General features: G+C 18.0%; 6 protein-coding genes across 6 annotated transcripts; 2 read left to right on the top strand and 4 right to left on the bottom strand.

The window, feature by feature from the left end:
- Positions 1 to 935: 935 nt before the first annotated feature.
- PRELSG_1219500 (40S ribosomal protein S28e, putative) lies at positions 936 to 1,139 on the top strand (the record flags this gene model as incomplete). Its single annotated transcript, XM_028677975.1, has 1 exon — positions 936 to 1,139. One exon carries the CDS (start codon positions 936 to 938, stop codon positions 1,137 to 1,139), a length of 204 nt encoding a protein of 67 aa, XP_028534311.1.
- Positions 1,140 to 1,804: 665 nt separating this feature from the next.
- On the bottom strand, positions 1,805 to 3,197 carry PRELSG_1219400 (conserved Plasmodium protein, unknown function; the record flags this gene model as incomplete). The annotated part of the gene is made up of 4 exons (XM_028677974.1): positions 1,805 to 1,885; positions 2,025 to 2,161; positions 2,269 to 2,887; positions 3,036 to 3,197. The coding sequence occupies 4 exons, from the start codon at positions 3,195 to 3,197 to the stop codon at positions 1,805 to 1,807; spliced, it is 999 nt and encodes a 332-aa protein (XP_028534310.1).
- Positions 3,198 to 4,201: 1,004 nt separating this feature from the next.
- MND1 (meiotic nuclear division protein 1, putative) lies at positions 4,202 to 5,467 on the bottom strand (the record flags this gene model as incomplete). The annotated part of the gene is made up of 7 exons (XM_028677973.1): positions 4,202 to 4,232; positions 4,358 to 4,444; positions 4,639 to 4,790; positions 4,877 to 4,961; positions 5,030 to 5,083; positions 5,163 to 5,232; positions 5,329 to 5,467. The coding sequence occupies 7 exons, from the start codon at positions 5,465 to 5,467 to the stop codon at positions 4,202 to 4,204; spliced, it is 618 nt and encodes a 205-aa protein (XP_028534309.1).
- A 754-nt stretch (positions 5,468 to 6,221) lies between these two features.
- On the bottom strand, positions 6,222 to 8,661 carry SF3B2 (splicing factor 3B subunit 2, putative; the record flags this gene model as incomplete). The annotated part of the gene is made up of 3 exons (XM_028677972.1): positions 6,222 to 7,879; positions 8,300 to 8,423; positions 8,572 to 8,661. 3 exons carry the CDS (start codon positions 8,659 to 8,661, stop codon positions 6,222 to 6,224), a joined length of 1,872 nt encoding a protein of 623 aa, XP_028534308.1.
- An 818-nt stretch (positions 8,662 to 9,479) lies between these two features.
- Positions 9,480 to 10,397, bottom strand: PRELSG_1219100 (conserved Plasmodium protein, unknown function; the record flags this gene model as incomplete). Its single annotated transcript, XM_028677971.1, has 4 exons — positions 9,480 to 9,613; positions 9,732 to 9,762; positions 9,974 to 10,078; positions 10,278 to 10,397. 4 exons carry the CDS (start codon positions 10,395 to 10,397, stop codon positions 9,480 to 9,482), a joined length of 390 nt encoding a protein of 129 aa, XP_028534307.1.
- An 891-nt stretch (positions 10,398 to 11,288) lies between these two features.
- PRELSG_1219000 (conserved Plasmodium protein, unknown function) lies at positions 11,289 to 20,110 on the top strand (the record flags this gene model as incomplete). Its single annotated transcript, XM_028677970.1, is given in 2 exon segments — positions 11,289 to 18,212; positions 18,215 to 20,110. Coding segments are annotated over 2 exon segments (8,820 nt in total).
- Between the last annotated feature and the right edge of the window lie 1,234 nt (positions 20,111 to 21,344).

The raw sequence follows: 21,344 nt of genomic DNA, 5'->3' as shown, positions 1-21,344 counted from the left end.
TTATATTATATATATATATATATATATATATATATATATATATATATATATATATATATATATGTACAATAAAATATTTATATTTATATTAATAATGATTGTTTTAAAAAAAAGTTCTTAGAAATTCATATCACGCTAAAATGAATAACTTATTATGCTATTTTTCTTAATAACAAAAAAATTAAATATATATATTTTTCTTTTAAATATAATTTATATATTTAAATTATCTAAAAAAAAAAAATTTTCATTATTTCTTTATAAAGATTTAAAACATAACAATAAATTATATTAATTACATAAAAAAAAAATTAATACAAAAGATGTCATTTTCTCTTTTTTTTGGCTTTTCCTTTTTATATACCACTTGAATCACCCAATAACGGTATTATAAAAATAATCGCATATATAGTATTTTTAAAAACATAAAAAAAAAAAAAAATGGAAAAATGAAAAAATGAAAGAAAGAAAAATAAAAATTTTATATAAAACATTTTTATAATTATTTTTAAAGAGCAAAAATTTAACAAAAAATTACATATTTTCTGTTCACTCAAAAATCTATTTTTTTTTTAATATAAAAAATAAAATTTCTTAATATTTTTATTACAATTGTACCCGTTTTGAAAAAAAAAAATAAAATATAAACATTGCATAAATAATTATGTACAAAAAAGAAAAAAAAAATTTTAAATATATACGTAAACACAAAGCATTTAAAAATAATTTATAAATTAAAATTAAAAAAACTGAAAATAATATAATACAATAAAAACGAATTATTTTAAAAATATATTTAGTAGAAAATATTTTTCAAAAAAAAAATTTTATATAAATAATTTTCCATTTACTAATTTTAACATTTAAAAATATTCCATTAATATATATTTATATATATATATATATATATTATTTATTTTTAACATATAATAAAAATGGAAAAATCCAAATTAGCAAAAGTTGAAAAAGTTTTGGGAAGAACGGGAAGTAGAGGAGGTGTTATACAAGTCAGAGCTCAATTCATGGGGGATACCGAATTGTCAGGAAGATTTTTAATTAGAAATGTTAAAGGGCCAGTTAGAGAAGGAGATATTTTAGCTTTACTTGAAACCGAAAGAGAAGCAAGAAGATTACGATAATTTTATTTTTTTCTTAAATCATTAACACTTTTAAATTGTATTATAAATAAAATAAAATGAAATAAATCTAAGAAACAAGTAATAGGGATATAAAATATGTGGAATTTTATATGAATAAATTGTTAATTTAAAGAATAAAATAAAGTTAATTTGTTTATATTAAATTACTACTATTTATGTATATTTATAACTATATTATATTTTTTATCTTTTTTTTTTTCTTATATATATATATATATCTTATGATTAATTTATTTTTTAATACTTTTTTTTTTATTATTCATTTATTTTTAAATAAATACATATTTAGATTTTTTTATTTATATCTATAAAAAAAAATCAACTATTTGTGCTAAAACCTTTTTTATAAATTGAGAGTAACTAAAGGAAGACAATATGTATATAATTTTTTTTTATTAAAAAGGACATCATTTCTTGTATGCACCTATTATAATTTTAAATATATTTTATAATTTAAGGAAAATAAAATTAAACCAACTATGTAACCTTATTTTTTTATATGTAAAAGAAAAAAAAAAAAATTCTTTTTTTTACATAATAATAATATATAAGTGAAGTAATTGTTTTTATATTATTTTTGTGAAACAGAAAAATAAAAAAAAAAAATAAGACAACAAAAAGTATTTGAAATATTTATTGTTTTATCACGTTATTGGTAAAGATTCCTTTTTATCTTTTGATTTTTTTATTTGAATCTTAAGTTTAGCTCTGTTTTTTTGTTCATTCTAAAAAAAAATTGTATATGTATATATATATATATATATATGTATTAAACCATTGTTAAAGATATTTAAGTAATTGGAAATATTATAAAGTTCTTAATTATATTATAAATAAAATTATGTTATTTATATTAATACTTACCTGATAAGATTTTTTATAGAAATCAGGATCTGAAAAAATAGAAGTAATAATAGTAGATTCTTGCATAATTTCATTAACGTTTAGCTTTTCAGTAATTTTATCAATAATTTTAACATATTTTCCGTTATCAAATAAAACTATAAAAAATTTTATCAAAATAAAAAATAAGGGTATAATATGAATTAAAAGAAAAAAAATATATATATAATAATAATAATTTATAAGAATGATATTCTTTTTATACCTTTTACTTGATTTCCTTGAGGACTAATTTCTAATACTTCTCCATCTAAATTATTATTTTTGAATTTGCCACGTAATATTCTACCATCTATATTAATAAGTTGGCCATTTCCATTTCTACTTCCTTCAATATATTCACCTTCGTAAATTTTAAAAGAAGAATTACTATTCCATTTATAATAACCCTTTCCATGAAATAACCCATTTTTAAAATTTCCAACATATATATCTCCATTTTTAAATTCATATCTTCCATTTTTATCTAAATTACCATCTTTTATGAATCCCAAAGCATGATCTCCATTAGCAAAGAAAAATTCCGCTTCTCCTACTTCTTCATCATTTTCAAAAGTACAAATATATTTTGTTTTTTCAGGAGTTGTAATTGTTGCTTTTCCTTCTTTTTTATTATTATTAAAACTTCCTTCAAAAATTAGACCATCAAATGTTTTATAAACACCTTCTCCATGTTTTCTGTCTTCTTTCCAATATCCATCATAGCTATTTCCTTCTTTATCAGTCCATTTCCCCTTACCCTCTTTTTTTCCATTACTAAACTCCCCTTCATATACATCTCCATTTACATATTTTAAAACACCTCTTCCATGAAGCTTATTATCCTATAAGCATACAATAAAATAAAATAAAGTAATAACTAAATATTTAACTTACAAAAATTATACAACATATTTTTAATATAAGTTTTTATATTTCTAAAATTCTTTTTTTCTTTTCTTTTTTTTCAATAAGCATTTATAATATATATACTAGCATAGTGCCTGTATAAACTGATCCATCACTTAATGTAACAGTAGACACTGAAATGTTATTATAATTGATACATTCTTTTTTACTTTCATTTTGTTTGTACTCAAGTATTTTTTTTTTTGGTGACTCTACTTTTATAGAATCTTTCGAGCAACAACCCATTTTAAGCTTTAAAAAAAGAAAAAGAAAAAAAGAACTAAATTAAATCAAGTACATGCAAATAGATCATATTTTTTAGAATATAAAAGTGTTTCATATAGTTAAAATCTAAAGAATGTTAAATAATTGCATAATGAATGAAAAACAATTATCTTAATTTTTATATATAAAATTTTAGAAATAAAAGCGTTATAAATTATCAAAATTTTTAATAAAAAAAAATATATATAATTTAAGAAATTACTGTCTCAAAAAAAAAAATTTATTGAAGATTTCTAAAAATATTTATGAAAAAAAAAAAAATTAAATATGAATTTTCTGTACGTGTAATTTTAATTACATTTAAATTTTTTTCAATTTTTTTCAAATAAATTTTAATAAATTAATAAAAATTTACAAATACAAAGAACTTAAAAAAGATATATATATAAATTAAATACAGTAACCTTATTGACGGAAATCGAGGAAATAAAAATAAAATAGTAACAAAAGTAAAGAAATTTTATAAATCCTGTTTATATTTTTTAGCAACTTTTCATTTTTATAATAAAGACAATATATATATATATATTATGAAATATTAAATTTTTTATATTTTTTAATTTTAGAACATATCTTTCATACTTAAAAAAAAATAAAACAATTGATGGTTAACTAATACAAAAAATTTTATATTTTATATTTTAAATTTAAATTTTTTGTAAAAAAATCTTTAAGGCTTTATATTCTAATTTTATTATTTTTAAATTATTTTAATCATATAGAATTTGTAATTATATTTTTAAAAATAAGTTTTCTGTTTTTAAAAAAAGAATGTCTTTTTTATTTTTTTAAGTATATATGATTTTTTATTATACATTTTTTTAAGATAGAATTAAAATATTATAAAAAATTTAAATATATTTCAAGTTCTTTATATATAAAACATTATAATTATATATTAATTTATAATTTAATACAAATAAAATAAAAAACAATACAGCACTACTGTTTGGAGCTATTATATACTATGAATTCCAATTATGAAATATATCTTTACTAAAATAAAAAAAAAAAAAATAATAATAATTGCACATATATACATATATGTTTCTAATTCATAATTTTAAGTTAATTTAAAATTAGAATCACACTTATATTTTTTTTTTTTAAATTAAAATTACATTCCTAGTAATCTATCAACTATTTCTCCTGGTTTATCAGTTCTATTTTGAATCCACTGCTTTACTATAAAAATATTGTTATTCCACCTTTTAAGTTAAAAAGAAAAATAGAACAGTAGCTATTGTGAATAAAAGAGAATATAAATATATTTATTACAATAATAATATATTAAGAATAAAATTAGGAACAATATTAATAATAGTATTAATAGTAAAATAAAGAAATTTCTATAACATCTATAATAATAATAGTTAATAATATAGCAACATTATTTGATCACCTATGTATTGATTCAACAGCACACTTATTTTGAATTTGCATTTTTTCTATTTCTTTTATATCTGTTTTTTTTAACTTTTCTAATTCTATTTTTTTTCTATCCAATATATGTATCAGTTCGTTAACTTCTTCTATTTTATTCTTTAATTCCTCCTATTATATTTACATAAATATATATGTTAAAACTTTGAACAAATACATATAAAGGATAGCAAAAAAAAAAAAAAATTAATGTGTACTTCAGAAAATTTTAAAGTATTAACTAATTGATCATATCCATCTTTTTCTGTTTTTATAATTTCTTCATACTCTTCTTTTTTTTCTCTATAAAAAGAAAAAGTTCATATACATTAGGATGTATTAAATAACATATTCTAATAGAAGACAAGTACTTCAACTTTTGATATTTATTCTCTAAATTTGAAGATTCTTCAGTTTTTAGTACCCTTATATAAATAAAAAAAAAAATTCATAATAAATAAAAAATAATAAAAAATTATAATTTATGTACTTTCATTTTTTAACCAGAAAACGTTTTGTAATCCCACTTTTTCAGACTTAACTTTATTATCATCAACTAGCTGTTGAAGTAAATCTATATTTAATGAAAAGTTATAATTTAAAGTTAAATTGTTATTCTAATAAAATAGTGAATATATATTTATAAATATATATCATTATGTATATTAACCCTTAACAAAAATAGAACGAACTCCTCTTTTCTGAGCTAAAACTTCTAATTCCTTCAAAATGAAAAAAGATTCACTCTGAAGCATAATATCAAATAAAATTAATTTTTTATCATCATTGCTTTTTCCTTTTTTTTTCATTATTCCTTTATTTTTTTTTTTTTACAATATAATAATCTATAAATTAAATATCAATGATTCTTTTTATTACAACGATATTCTTATTTCCTATTGTTTTTGTTTTCTTTTTCAAATTTTTTTCTTTTTTTTTTTTATTATCAAAATAATATTAATACATTCTTTACTACAAGCTACGAACTTTTTATTTTTCGTATTTTTAATGTAATTACATAAAATACATATATAATTTTTTAGTAAAAATATTTTTGCGCATTTTATATTAACAATAAATAAGATATTAGACAAATAAAATAAATTTTTTTGAAAAAAAAATATTAGCAAAGTATATATAAAAAAGGTTTCAATTATTAAGAATTTTTATGAATTGCAGCAAAATGTTGAAGTTGAAATAACCTACTTAACCAAAAGATAAAAAACAGTCTTATTTTTTATATGTATATATATTTTTTAATTTAATACAAAATTTAAAAAAATGTTTATTGAATATATATTTTTTTGAAATATAAAAAAAAAAGTTATAAAGAAGAGAAATATTAAATACTCAAAAATGGTGTTAATTGCATATTTTTACTTTTAAAAATTAAAAAAACAGAAATTCAAAATTTTATTTAAGAATCTTAAAAATATTTATAAAAAAAAAAATATATTTATTAGCAGTACAAATTACAAGTAATTGAATCATATGTAAATTTATATGTACATTTATTTTAATTATACATATATATATATATTATATTTTCTTCTTTATTTTTGTTTAAAATTTGAAGTATTTTTTTTTTTTTTTTTTTTTTTCATCTTTTTTTGGTTTTTTTGAATTGTCTACTTGTGCTGAAACAAGTTTTACTTTATTAGATATTTCCTCAAACTTATTTAGTTCTTTTTTTATATCTTCTATATTTGAATTATTGGTATTATCATAAGAATTTTTGGATAGTTCATTTTGTATATATGGAGTGTTTATACCACTAACTGTGTATGGAGTCAAAATACCTTCTGATATATTAGAGATTTTATTCATGTTGGGAACAGATGGATTAATTTTATATTTAATATTTGAGGAAAATAAATTGTTTTGAGAAATTGGAACTTCTTCTTTTTGTAAAATTGTATACGGTTTCATATTTTGCGTATTCATATAATTAGTATTATACACGTATTTAGGTGTTTCATAACCAGAAATAAATGAGGTTAAATCAACAGATGCTAATCCACTCTCTACATAAGGAGTATATGTACCATTTAATTTTGAGTTAGTAACTACACTATAAATTCCACTTGAATAATTATTTTTTAATAAATCTTCATTTTGATTTTCATTTAAATCTAGATTTATATTTTCAGAGTCTAAGTTTTCATTTTTTTCCTTTTCTCCTATATCTTTACTTTTCTTTTTTTCTTCATTTTCATCTCCTCCTTTCTCTTCTTCTGAATCTTCTTCTGAATCTTCATATTTCTCATCAACCTCACCCCATAAGAAATCATCTGCATATTTATTGTTGTTTTCATTCATATTATAGGATAGGAAATTTCCATAAACAATACTTCCTGATTCACTTAACTTCTCATTTCGTAATTTCATACTATCATCTCCTTGTAGTTTATTGCCACTTGAAGTTTCATTAGGTAAAGAATTTAAACCAGGAATATTTAAATATGGATAAGAAGGAGGTAATCCATATTTTTGCATATTATATAACCAAGGTAACGGTTCATTTGGTTCTATGTTTAAAGCTTTTCTTAATCTTTCAGAAATTATACCTGGACAAAATTTTTTTGTTTTTAATTCAAATTCTTTTCCTTCATAGTATATATCTGCAAATTTTACTAATTTAGGTTTTGTTGCATATTTAAAAAAAGCATCGTGTAATGTTTGATAATCTATATCCATAGTATGCAGTTTAGGCCTTACACGATCACGCATTTTTTGTTTTAAAGATTTTTGCTCTTCTTTTTCTTTTATTGATTGCCTGATTTCACTAATTTTAGTATCTTCTATATGTGGTGGCAATCTATAAGGAATTTTTTCAATTCCTCTTTTTCCATGCATATATTTTCTTTTTTGACACCAATGTTGAGGAACTGGAACTGAATTTTTTAAGCATTTTAACCAAACAAAAAAAAAAGGATCATTTGCTGTAGTATCCCACACTTCTACGAGTTCTGGTTTTTTAGCAAATTCTTTTAATTTCATTACTGATGGTCTATTTAACAACTTTAATGCTTTTTTAGAAATATTTTCTTTATTTATTTTTGTTCTTCCTTCTTCTTCATCATCTTCATCTGAATATGTATCATCTAAAATTACCTTTTTCTCATCATCTACATCATTTTCTATCTCTATATTAGTTTCTTTATTAACTTTAAATTTTTTATATACATCTTCAAAATTTCTAGAAAGTTCTTCATCGATTTCTGAGGAAAATAAAATATATATATATATATATAACACACTTCTTAATAAAAATGAGTAATTTAAAAAAAAAAAAAAGTAAACTAACAAAGCATACACTGTCTTAAAACAAAAATATTGTGAACAAGAAAAAATTTTTCTTTAAATATTAAATTGTTATAAATCTTAAATAAGTTTAAATATATATTTATGATCTATATCATTTATACATTAATACTAAAAATATAAAATATTATCAACGATTTATATATAAGTTAAACAATGTCCTCTCTAAATATTTATTTATTAATATAACTTCTTTTATATGGTATATTTATAATGTCTTCTTTAATTATATAAAAATTATATTAATATTCTATATATTAGATATAAATTTATTCATTATTATTCATCTATATATATATATATATATATTTATCTACCTTCTTCTATATATTCTACATAGTATTCATTATTAAAATTACTTAATGAACTTTTATTTTCATTAAAATTATTTAATTTACTATATTTTTTTTCTTTTTTTTTCTCCCTTGCAACCTTTTTTTTCTATAAAAAATAAATTATTATTCATTTAATAGAATTATGTTTTTCCTTTATATAATTAATATAAAATTGTGGTATTATAATTATTAATATATATAATATTAAAAATATATATATTATTAAATTATTTAATGTAAAATTTTTCTTTTACTAATTTTTTTATAAAGTTTTTAGCCTTCTTTGGGTTAGTTTTCCTTAATTCTTTTAACTTGTTAAGATCAACTAAATTTGGTATATTCATTATTCACTTTAATTTTTTATTCTATGTTTTTTTTGTTTTTTTTTATGTATACTTTATTTAATCTGTTTTTTTTTTTTTTTCTCAAAATAGTATCTTTTCATGAGTTAATCAGTAATTTTAAAAACAAAATCCCATTTAAAAATTATCATCATATCTTTGAACTTAATCCCTTTTAAGCTTTTTAAAAAATATCTCAAAAAGTTTTAAGGTATTACAAACAATTTATGATTTAAACAAAAAAAAAAAAATTATATATATTATTTGTATTTAATTTTTACACTTTTTTAGAAATGAGTACTCATTAATTTGATGAAATATTAAATTTTTAAATATTAAATGAAAAGAAAAAAAAATTATAAAATTACGGAAATATATATATGTATTTATAATTGTTTTATTCTTTTCTCTTTCATTTTTTTTTTTCCTTATTTGATATTTAAAATATTTAAATATAAAAAATTATTATTTAATTTATTTTTTTTTCAATGAATGAAAAGATTTTACATTTTAAAAACTAATAATATTAAAAAAAAAAATTTCGATGTTGACTTTATCAACTATTATGTTTTACATATCTAGTTTTCTAAATTCATGAAAGAAAAAATAATTTAGTTTTATGTATTTTCCTTTGTAAATATATTTAAAAACTTATAAAAAAAAAATAATAATAATAATAATAAAAGTTAATATAATAATGTAATAAAAATGGCATGTGACAAAAAAACAAAGTAAAAATGAATTAATTGAACTTTCATTTAAAAAAAAAAAAAGGGATATCATCAATAAAGATAATATATAATTTATTTTCTTATATTTTATTAAATAGAAAAAATGACACTCTTTATCATTTTTATTTGTTCATTTTGTATTATCATTAACTCTTGAAATCTTAGTATATCATTTTGTCTTAATTCTTGAAAATCAGCAAAATTTCTTCTTATATTTCTATTTTCTAAAAATATGAAACATACACATAAACTTTTTAAAATAAATACAATTCCTTTTATTTTTATATAAATTTTTCTTTCTTAATTCTTATAATTTTTAAATATTATTTTATCTTATTTTACTTTCATTATTTAAAGTACGACGCAACCAAAACTAATAAAGGAAAAAGAAAAATTTATTAAAAAAAAATATATTTAAAACACCATATAGTATATATATATATTTATTTATTTTATTGAATAACGAAAAATTCTACGAATAATTGTATCGATGAAAAAATGGATATTACAAAAATTATAAAGTTATCTAATTTTTTTTTACATCAATTTAATCATAATTATAATTTTTTATTCTTTTATATTACATTACTATTTTCTTCTAAGAAGAAATTAAAATTTGGTTGTATAGATGTTGGTTTAGCAGAAAATAAATCAAAAGTACCAGGCATAATTTTTTCATCATTTTTTATCTAAAAGGAAAAAAATAAGTATAAAAAAAGTGAGCATTTATTTTAATTTTCTACAAAAAAAAATAAAAAGTGATTTTTTTTTCTTTTTTTTTTTTTTTTGATAAAAAATATTGGTTTAGATAAACCTATTAAATATTTTAAAACATTAAATATTCAAAATCTAAGAAAAAAAAGAAATTATTAAAATCATATTTTATACTTTTGATTGTATGAAACTTATGTTTTGAGAAAATTTTTCCTTTTCGTTTGAACATTTTGCTCCTTTTATTTCATTTACTAGCATAATTAAGAACAAAAAAAGTAATTTTGTAATGTTCATTTTCTAAAAATATATTTGTATGAAACTTGATTTTAAAAATAGACAACAAATATTCAAGTTAAAGAATTAGTTATAAGTTCTAATAATAAATGAGATAACAAATGAAAATAATAGAAAAAATTTTCCTTTAAAAATAAAAATAAAATTTCATTGTATAATTATAAATTTAAAAGACATTTGCTTTGATATTATTGTCATATGTAATATATACATATATATATTTATATGTAGACATGCCTAGAATAATTTAAAATATATATTCTTGATAATTTATTTTTCTTTCTAAATTTTTTGAGTTTTTTTTTTTTTTTTTTGATTTTTCTTTTTATAGTATTTTGTGTTGTATGTACATTAAAAAAAAAAAATTAATGTAAAAATAAATATTTTATATCATAAAAATATTTTATCTTTCTAAACTAATTCTAGAAAATAAAAAAAATGTTTCACATTATTTAATTATTTGATCATGCTTTCTTTATAATAATTTTTTTTTTCAAATAATAGAAAATATATCATTTATGTCTTATTCTTATTTAATAACTCAAGAAAATAAATACCATTATTAGCTCACTTATGCAAAAAAAAAAAAAAGAAAAAGAAAACTATAAAGTAATATGTATTCATCTTTTCTTTCCATATTTATCTATATATATTATTTTTTTTTTTTTTTTCTATTTTTTTTTCTTCAAATTATTATTATATTATTTTTTTTAATAATTATCTTTAATTTTTTACCTTTCATGATAAAGATAAAAAGAAAATTAGATTAACGATCTCTTTTTTCCTGTGCATAGGAAATATTGTTTCTTTTTTTTTTCTTTTTTTTTTTTTTTCTTTGTTATTACTATATTATACTTTTATTTAACATTATAAGAATCCTAAAAAAAAATAATGTGTTACAGTTCAAATCAGATGTATGCATCTGAATCAAAATATTGTGAACAATTAGATAAATATCTACTTTTTTTAGAAAAATTAAAATCGTATTTTGCATGCAATAGCTATTTTAATGAAAATAAATTAAATATAGAAGATGAAACTAAAAGAATATTTCACCATATTTTTTATGATTTAGGAAATACATACAGTATACATGATAAAACTTTTAAAGAAGAAATAGAAGAATTTAATAAATTTTTTTATTATGAAAATCATGGTTCCTTATTATTCAAAGAAAATTGTGAATATAGTAATAAATTTGAGAATATATTCCAGAGCTATTTTTATGATAGAATTAATATTAACACATTTTCTGATTGCATTATTCCTAGCTATCATGAATTTTATGATTTAACAAATGATACAATAAAAGAAAAGGAAAAACAAAAAAAATATGAAAAGAATAATATAAAAGATAGTACTTCAAAAAAAGAAATAAAAAATTTATACTTAATTAAACATGATACAAAATATGGAAACTACGAAAATAATAGAAAAATTAATGTACGTAAAAAAATAAAAAATAAGAAAATTCCCATTCTAAATTCAAAAAAATTGTTAAATAAATATTTTGATATATCCAATAATATAGAAAGGAGAAAAGAAAAAAAAGACGTTAGTATTCTAAAAAAACAAAATGATATAACAAAGAAGAGTAAAAACTTGAATTGGAATGAAGATGATGATAAAATTTCAAAAAGGGAAAATAAATTGAGATTATCTAAAATTAGTTTAAAATTATCAGAAGATGAGAAAATAAAACTTTTAAAAAAACTAAATTCGAATTTTAACAATAGAAAAAAGAGTGGCTTTAATTTTTTTTTTCTTTTGAATAATTTAAAAAATGCAAAAAATGTTTTTAACGAAAAAGAAAGATTCATAGAAAATTTTGAAAATAAATCAACAAAGTCAGAATACTTAGAAAACGATTTAAATTTAATTACAGACTACGAGAAAATTAATATCGTTTCTTATGATGATATAGACTTTTATAAAATGAAGAGAAAAGGAAGAAAATACCTAAAGAAAAGTAAGTTATTAGCTAATTTTAGAAACACTTCTTGTAATAATTTTCAAATAGAAAAGATATCTTATAAAAATATAATTTTAAATGTACTTAATTTTCATAAAAAAATATCTATAAAAAAAGATGAAAATAAAAGAAAAAATTATATTAAAATTAATGAAATACATAAAAGAGCAAATACTTTTTCATCTTCATCTATACATACAAAATTAAAGAGACCCCAAAATTTGAAAATTAAAAAAATTAATAATTCTACATTTGGCAAAATAGAAAACTTAAAAAATTTTAACATTAAAAAATTATATAAAGATATTTCTTCTAAAAAACTAGGAATAAATAATGAAAAATACAACATAAAAGGAAACAAAAAATTTAGTTCGAATAATTATTCAAATAATGATGAAAAAACACAATATAAATTTAAAGATACTTCTTTTAATGAAGATAATTTATTGATAAATGCTTTAGATATACCTTTACACAACAGCACTGCAAATAGGAACATAAATATTATAAAAAAATATAGTTTTGAAAAAATTGTAAATAAGGAAAAAAAATTTCATAGTGACAATGAATTGAAAAATTTAAATAGTGGCATAAATGAAAATAGTTGTAAAGATTTTTTTCAAAATATTTATCCTTTAAATTCTTTTAATATCTTAAAAAATTGCAATCAAGGAAAAAATGTTGATAATTATAGAAATAGAACTTATATTAATGATAAAAATAATATTGAAGTTAATAGTCACAGTAAAAAACCTAATAATGTAAGCAGTTCTAGCTCTTTGTTAGCACAAAATAATGAAAATAAAAATCATAATAGCAAAAACGATGATATTAATAATAATAAAATTCAATTAAATATTAGAAATGTAAACAGTCATAAAAACAAATATAATAATGATAATCTGAAGAACGGAATGAAACATTTTAATAAGAATCTTTGCTCGGAAACACAGGAAAGGATTGTACATGGTAATAAAGATATAAAAACTGATGATTTTTTAGAAAATTGTGAAAACAATTTACAAGTAGGATTATCAAATATAAGAAAAAATTATTATAAAAATAAAGATGATGATGATATAATAAAGTCTAATGACAAAAATTTAGGTAACTCTTGCTATGAATATATAAACAGTAAAAAAATTAATGAAGATAGAGTAGATTTAAACAAATATTTCAATGAAATTCATTCAGAAAAAGTCCAAAATTCTGATGAAAGTAAATTTTATAGGACATGTAGTACTACATGTACAAGTAGTTGTAAATCTGAAATTGCTCAAAAAAATGATTTTTATAATAAAAAAGTAAATTTAAGAATGATAAATGAGTTTAGAAAAATCGAAAATGAAAAAAATGATGTGAATGGAAGTAATTGTGATAAAAAGGATGAAATAAAAATAGAAAATTGTTGCACTATAAACAATAATGAAAAAAAAGAAATTTTTAAAGATGGAGAATTTAAAGAATTACATTCATTAAATATTTTTACAGAAAATAAAAATGCTAATTTAAAAAAATATTTACAAGAAAATAATTACATAAATGTGAATTATAATAATTACGAAAATAGTAGCACAATTTTATTCTGTGATAATATAGGTAGTACTAAAAAAGATAGTGGAATATTTAATTATTTTAATAAAATTAATGAAAAAATTATTAACAAAGAGAAAATAATTTCTATAAAAGAAAATGATAATAATATATTGTCCTATTATAATGAATCTACAAAAAATGTTAAAAACAAATATGATACTGTCATACATTTTTTATATAACTGTTATAAAAATTCATGTAGACATATTATAAATGAAGATCATTTTAATAAAATAAATAGAAAAAGTTTTATCATAAATAAAAATAGAGAAAACAAGAGATTCCTTAAATTAGAGGAAAATAATGAATTTAATGAAGTGAACTGTTCATATAACATAATAGAAAAAAAAAAAAAAAATTTACTGAAACCAAAAGTTTATTGGTGTAAAAAAAGTTGTTTTTTTGAATTAAAATGTATGAAAAATGAGAAAAAAATAAAAGAAATGAGAAAAAATGAAATTCTCTTCTTCAAAAAATGTAAAAACAAAAGTATAAATGAGAAAGAAGTAAAGTATACTTATGAAACTATTCATAGAAAAAATAATAAATGCAATAGTGATAATATATATGTATTGATAAAGAAAAATATGGAGAAATCCGTGGACAAAAAATTGAATGATTCTTATGTAAAAAATGATCATATGCTTTACTCTAAAGAAAATGAAGATATAGAAGAAAATAGAAAAATATCAAAAATATTAAATAAAGAAAACAAAAATTATATAGTTGAAAAAAGGATCTCAAAAGAATATAGAGGAAGAAAAAATAACAAGATAAATGAAGAATATTCAAATGAAAAAATTAAAAAAATGAATAGCATCTACATTATTAATAGTAAATTAAGTGATAAACATTTTAATGAAGTTATAAATAAAAACTATATATATAAGTATTTTGAAAAAAATATAAACAACAATGAAAGTATAAAAAAGAAAAATTATACGTTTAATATTTTAAATCGTTTTAGTCTTGAAAAAGACAACGAAAACAATTTTGACTCTACAAAAGATTTGTCTGGAAGTATTAGAAATTTAATTAATTTAAATGAATCTCATAAAAAAAAAAGTTTTTTCAAAATATGTGATGATTTAAAAGGGGAAGATTGCCATGATAATGAAATTTTGAGTGTTTTAAGTAAAAATAAAAAAAATGAATTAGCTAGTTTTGATCATATTTATTTAAATAATTGCAAGTTAAATTACAACAAAAATGATATTAGCAACTTTAAGGAAAATAATATTATTGACACTTATGAAAAAGACGATAATTGCAATAATGAAAAATTTGATTTGGAAACATACCAAGAAAACAATATTGATTACAATGAAATTAATAATAATATTAACTTTAATAATAAATTTGCTATTAATAATTTTAATAACATTTTTAATCACGAAAAAAATAAAATTGTTTTAGATAAAAATGTTTCTGATGAATGTAAAAATATATATAATAGTATGTCTGATGACTATTCAAATGATTATTTTATAATTAATAATTCGGCCAATGATAACAAAATTTTGAACAATGAAATGGATTCAAATATTATATATAGTATTGAGAAAAATAAAAATGATAATTTTAATAGAACTAATAATAATTCATATAAAGATATTAATACTATTAATGATATTGGCATAAAAGATAATCATGTGATGAATATTGATAGATATGATAAAAATAAAAATAATTATATTTGTGAAAATGATTGGTATAGTATTCAAGAAAAATATTTAAATTCTGCTGATATTAATAGCTCAAATATAAATGGTATTGATTTAGGTCATAATAACTTTAATGATATTCCAACAAATACTAATGATTATTATTTAGAGGATATTTATAATAATATGAATACTATACATGTAAATAATAATATTAATGATAAAATAGATCAAAATAATATGAATCTATTAAGAATTAAAAACAATAATTTTAAAAATATTAACAAATGTATTCCTGAAAATGAAAACTTTTTAAATCATAAAGATAAAAACTTAGAAAATTTCACATCTTGTAGAAGTATTGCAAAAAATGGAAACAATACAAATAAAATTAAAAAAAATAATTTAAATAAAAATGAAACAAATAATATTTTTACATGTGAAAACCTTCAAAATCATTCAGATAAAATACAAAAATCCAATATAATTAAAAAAAAAAATGATATTATTAATGTAAATGATGTGAATTCAGGCAACATAAAAAATAATCAGTATACAAAAGTTGATAGTATTAAGGATAATAATATATATAACAAATTAATAAATAAAAAGGATTCAAATATGAAAGACAATACTAATAATACACTTAATATAATATATATAAATAATAATCTTAATATAACTAATAATTTAAGCAACATAGATAACATTGAAAACGTAAATAATTTAAATCAGCTATATAGTATTAATAAAGCAGAGGATAATAACTCAGATAATGATCAAACAATAAATAATTCAGAAAATAACTTAGGATACAAAATGCAAAATAATGAAATTAAAAAAAGTAACAATGGTTATCTGAAAAACAATGAGTTTAATTGTACAAAAGAAGAAAACTTGTACAAAGATGAAATATGTTTCAATGAAGACAATATGAATTTGAACAAATTTTATTGTGAAATATCAAATAATTGCGATAAAAAAAAAGAAAACATTAAGGAGCCTTTATATAAAAACATAGAACACCATTACCATTATGAAAAAAATAGAAATAGTAATTTAATAAAAGAAATGTATATTAATAATGATGAAAAAAGCATAAATGTTATACAAAATAATGAATATAATGATAAAATGAGCAATTTTCTTGATAATAAACATACATTAAATAATGTTTATATAAAAAATACTTACGAAAATGATGAAATATATAGCATATGTAAAAATGAAAAATTAAATAATGATATTATCAAATATGAGTACGACGGATATTATGAGAAATGTGATAATTTGAATTATTCGAATTCTAATATAAATAATTTAAAAAAATTACACAAATCATTCAATTCATTAAAAGATACTGAAATTAAAAAAAATTCTATTTGTCACAAAAAAGAATTGCAGGAAGATGAAGAAAAAGGAGAAAAAAAGCAAAACAAAAAAAAAGAAGAAATATATTTTATTAATAGAGAAAATAGTAAAAATGTTTTTATATTTGATGATACAATAAAAAAGGAAAATGAAAATTGCCTAGATTTCAACAAATTACAAAATATTAATTTATTTAATAATAAAAATACTGAAGATGAAAATATAGGTGTAAATATAAATATTGACAAAAGTGAAAATGATAAAGATAATTTGAATTTCTTCAGAATGAAAACAGATAGCATCAAAGAAGAGCAATTAGAAAATGTAATAAATGAAAAACAGTTTCATAATGAATTTCAAATTGATCAAATTAGAAATAATTACTCTAATAATGAAAATAAGATGAATGAAAATTTAATTAAATTAAATATATCAAATTGCTGTGAAAATGAATTGAAGAATTCAAATAGTATTGAAACCTTTCAAGATATAACTGAGTGTTCTAAAGTAAATTCATTTATAAATGAAAATACCAAAAAAAAAATAGATGAAAATAATTTAATTTTAAATGAAGAGAGCTATAAAAATTATTCAGATGATTTTTCAATAAAATATGCAAGACAAAATATAACTGATGATGAAAATTGCAACATAGAAAGAAAAAAATTAAAAGGAAATTTTCAAGAAAACTTAAATGAAAAGGAAATAATTTGTTCAAAAGTGAACTCTTTAAAAAGTAACATGATAGAAAAGGAGCTAAATAAGGAAAATTTCATAAATGTTTTTTTTAATGACAATTCTCATAACAATATTAATATCCTTTTTAATAAAGAAGAGCAAAATAACTTGGATAGTTCTTTTGGCTACGATTCTCAAAATAATTTGGAAAATATTTACAATAATGAGAGTGAACAACAAAATAACTTACCTAATTCTTTTAATGATAATTCAACAAATAGCTTGAATAATTCTTTTAATGATAATTCAACAAATAGCTTGAATAATTCTTTTAATGATAATTCAACAAATAGCTTGAATAATTCTTTTAATGATAATTCAACAAATAGCTTGAATAATTCTTTTAATGATAATTCAACAAATAGCTTGAATAATTCTTTTAATGATAATTCAACAAATAGCTTGAATAATTCTTTTAATGATAATTCANTAATTCAACAAATATGTCGAATAATTATTTCAATGAAAACTCAATAAATAGTATGAATAATCCTATTAATGATAATTCAACAAATATGTCGAATAATTATTTCAATGAAAACTCAATAAATAGTATGAATAATCCTATTAATGATAATTCAACAAATATGTCGAATAATTATTTCAATGAAAACTCAATAAATAGTATGAATAATCCTATTAATGATAATTCAACAAATATGTCGAATAATTATTTCAATGAAAACTCAATAAATAGTATGAATAACCCTATTAATGATAATTCATCAAATAACTTGAATAATAATTTTAATGATAATTCATCAAATAATTTGAATAATAATTTTAATGATAATTCATCAAATAATTTGAATAGTTCTTCTAACGTAGAATCACAAAATAATTATTTAATTGAATGGTATCCTGGATTTGATATCCCTATAGGAACAAATGGAAGAGCAATATTAAGAAAAGCATTACATCAAAAACGAATGACAAATGTTAAAAAATGTGATGAACTTTTATCATCAAATAATTTATATCCTACTTCTAGATCAACATTTGGAGATATGAAAATAAGAGATCTATACAGAGCTGCTCATATCTTAGGAGTTTGGAATGTTGCTGAAAAATATTGTTTGCTAGCATGTGAAAGAAATGGTTATAAAAAGGAATGGATTTACATGTTGAAAAAAAATGGTATAAAAATAACTATAAAAGCTCTAAAGGAAATTAGAAATAACCATATTCTAAATAATAAGAAATTGAGAAAGTTGAATAAAAAGAAGAAAAATACTAAAAGTGAAACTAGTAAAAAAATTAGAGACACTATTAATAAAGAAGATTTAGAAAACAATTATAATATGCATAATAATTTTTTAAATAATTTTAGTGCTACTAATAATGATAGAAGAGATACTGTACCCCTTTATTTCACATCTAAATCAAATGATAAGAAAGAAAATTTCCATATTAATAGTTTAGAAGAATATAATTATTTCTCCTTGATAAATAATAAAAATGAAGATAATACATTAAATAGCAAAAATCATATTATTCTTCAAAATGAAACTAAAAATGGAAATATGAATACATTAAATACAAAGCATAAAAGAAAATATAAAAAAAATAAAAACAAGGAAAATATTAACAAGAAAAATGATCAAACTAATAGTTCAAGTATGGCATCTCAGTATTTTAAAGTTCCTACTTCCTTTTCTACTTCTAAAGCAAATAATCAAAACATAAACCGTATGATAAATTCCAATAATCTTAATATGGCTGATATAAACAATTCATTAAATAATTTAAATTTTTATAATTGTATACAGAATAGTTTTCCCAATACACTAGATAATTCTATAAATAATATAATATGTAGTCAATTTAGCATAAATAAAAGTACTAATTTTACGAATACAAATATATTAACATGGAATTTTTATGATACAAATAAAAATTTGTTATACAAAAAAATTAATGATGATTTAAAAAATTGTAACACAAATTATACAAAAAATTATATTAATATTACAAATAATAACAATATGTATAATGATAATAATAATTTTAATAATATAAACTACACAAAACATAAAAATGTAAATGAAAATTTAGGTAATACAGATAATTTAAAAATTAATATGGCAAATAATGTTATGATAACTAATCATTTCCCCTTTAATAACTTTATATTTAACTCACAAAATAATGATATTAATAGAAATATAAATATAAATAAAAATAATCTTTTTAATAATATTCTTCCTTATATGTGCTATAACAACTATAATAATTATTTTAAAAATTCTTTTAATGAAGAAAATAATATAACATCTCATACAAATATTGTTAATACTAATGGAGATAATTTTATTTATCCTATTGTTGCAATCAATAACTCAAATAATATATACAATACAAATGGGAATTAAAATATTCTTGGTATAGAAAATAGAAATAATTTAATTGATAGTATTAGTTATGAATATTTACAAAAAAAATTTCAAATTGTACAACCACAACATAGAAAATAATTATTATATGTTTTAAAATAATTTTAATAAATCTCTTTATGACTTAATAATGGTAATGAAATCAAATGTGATGTTTGCATAAAAATGTGCACATTTTTTTAGTTTCAATACTTGAGTATTTCTATATTTCTTTTTTTAATAATATTATTTGTATACATTTATACATCTTATTTTTATTAAGATTTATTCTTTTCATTTCTATTTAATTTTATAATTTGTTATTTTATTATTTTATTTTTTTATTTTTTTAAATTCTTTACTATAAAGTAACATTTTATTCAAAAACTAATTTTCAAAAAATTATAAATATACCAAATAAAAATATTTTATATAAGCATATTTAAAAAAAAAAAATAGAATACATCTTCATATAAAATTTTTTTTACTATAATAAAATTTAACTTCAAAATAAAATATAAAATCCATATAAATATCCCTTTTTTTAAATGTTTTTTCAAACGAATATATACATAGAATTAATAACAACTAATATAAAATTAAACTTAAACACCATGTGGTAAAAAATATAAAGTTTCATATATTAATAATAAAAATAACTTTATTTTATATCATTTATTTTTATTTTATTGTATATTTTGAAAGAAAAGTTATTACTTTTCTTATATAGATAATATCAAATATTTTTTAAGGATGATTTTTTAGTATGTAATTTTAAAAGTAAAAACTTCCTAAAATAAACATTAAGTTTAAAAAAATATTTTAAGTATTTACATAAATATTTAACATATTGACAAATATTTTGTGTTTGAATTTTCAAATATGTAATATGAAGTCTTAAAAATTAAAATATTTTTATTGTTTTACAAAAAAAAAATAATTTTTTACAAAAACTCAATAAATTTAAAAAAATATATTATGAAAATAATAATATATAAAAGTATTATATATAGAATTAGAAATATCATATAAAACAATCTTAACATTAAATAAAATCAGTTAAGCGAAATGTATATCTAAATAATAGTACATAGAAAAATATTTGAATAAAATCTGTATATTTAATATCTATAGGATTTTGCAATTAAAAATATATATATAAATATATTTATATATATATGATATGAATTGTAAAAGATTTAGTTGATATAAAAAAAAGAATTTTTTAAATAAC

Source organism: Plasmodium relictum, assembly GCF_900005765.1.
Source record: "Plasmodium relictum strain SGS1 genome assembly, chromosome: 12".
NCBI lineage: Eukaryota > Apicomplexa > Aconoidasida > Haemosporida > Plasmodiidae > Plasmodium > Plasmodium relictum.
Note: the sequence above shows the minus strand (reverse complement) of the source record. Positions and strands in the feature narration are given on the sequence as shown.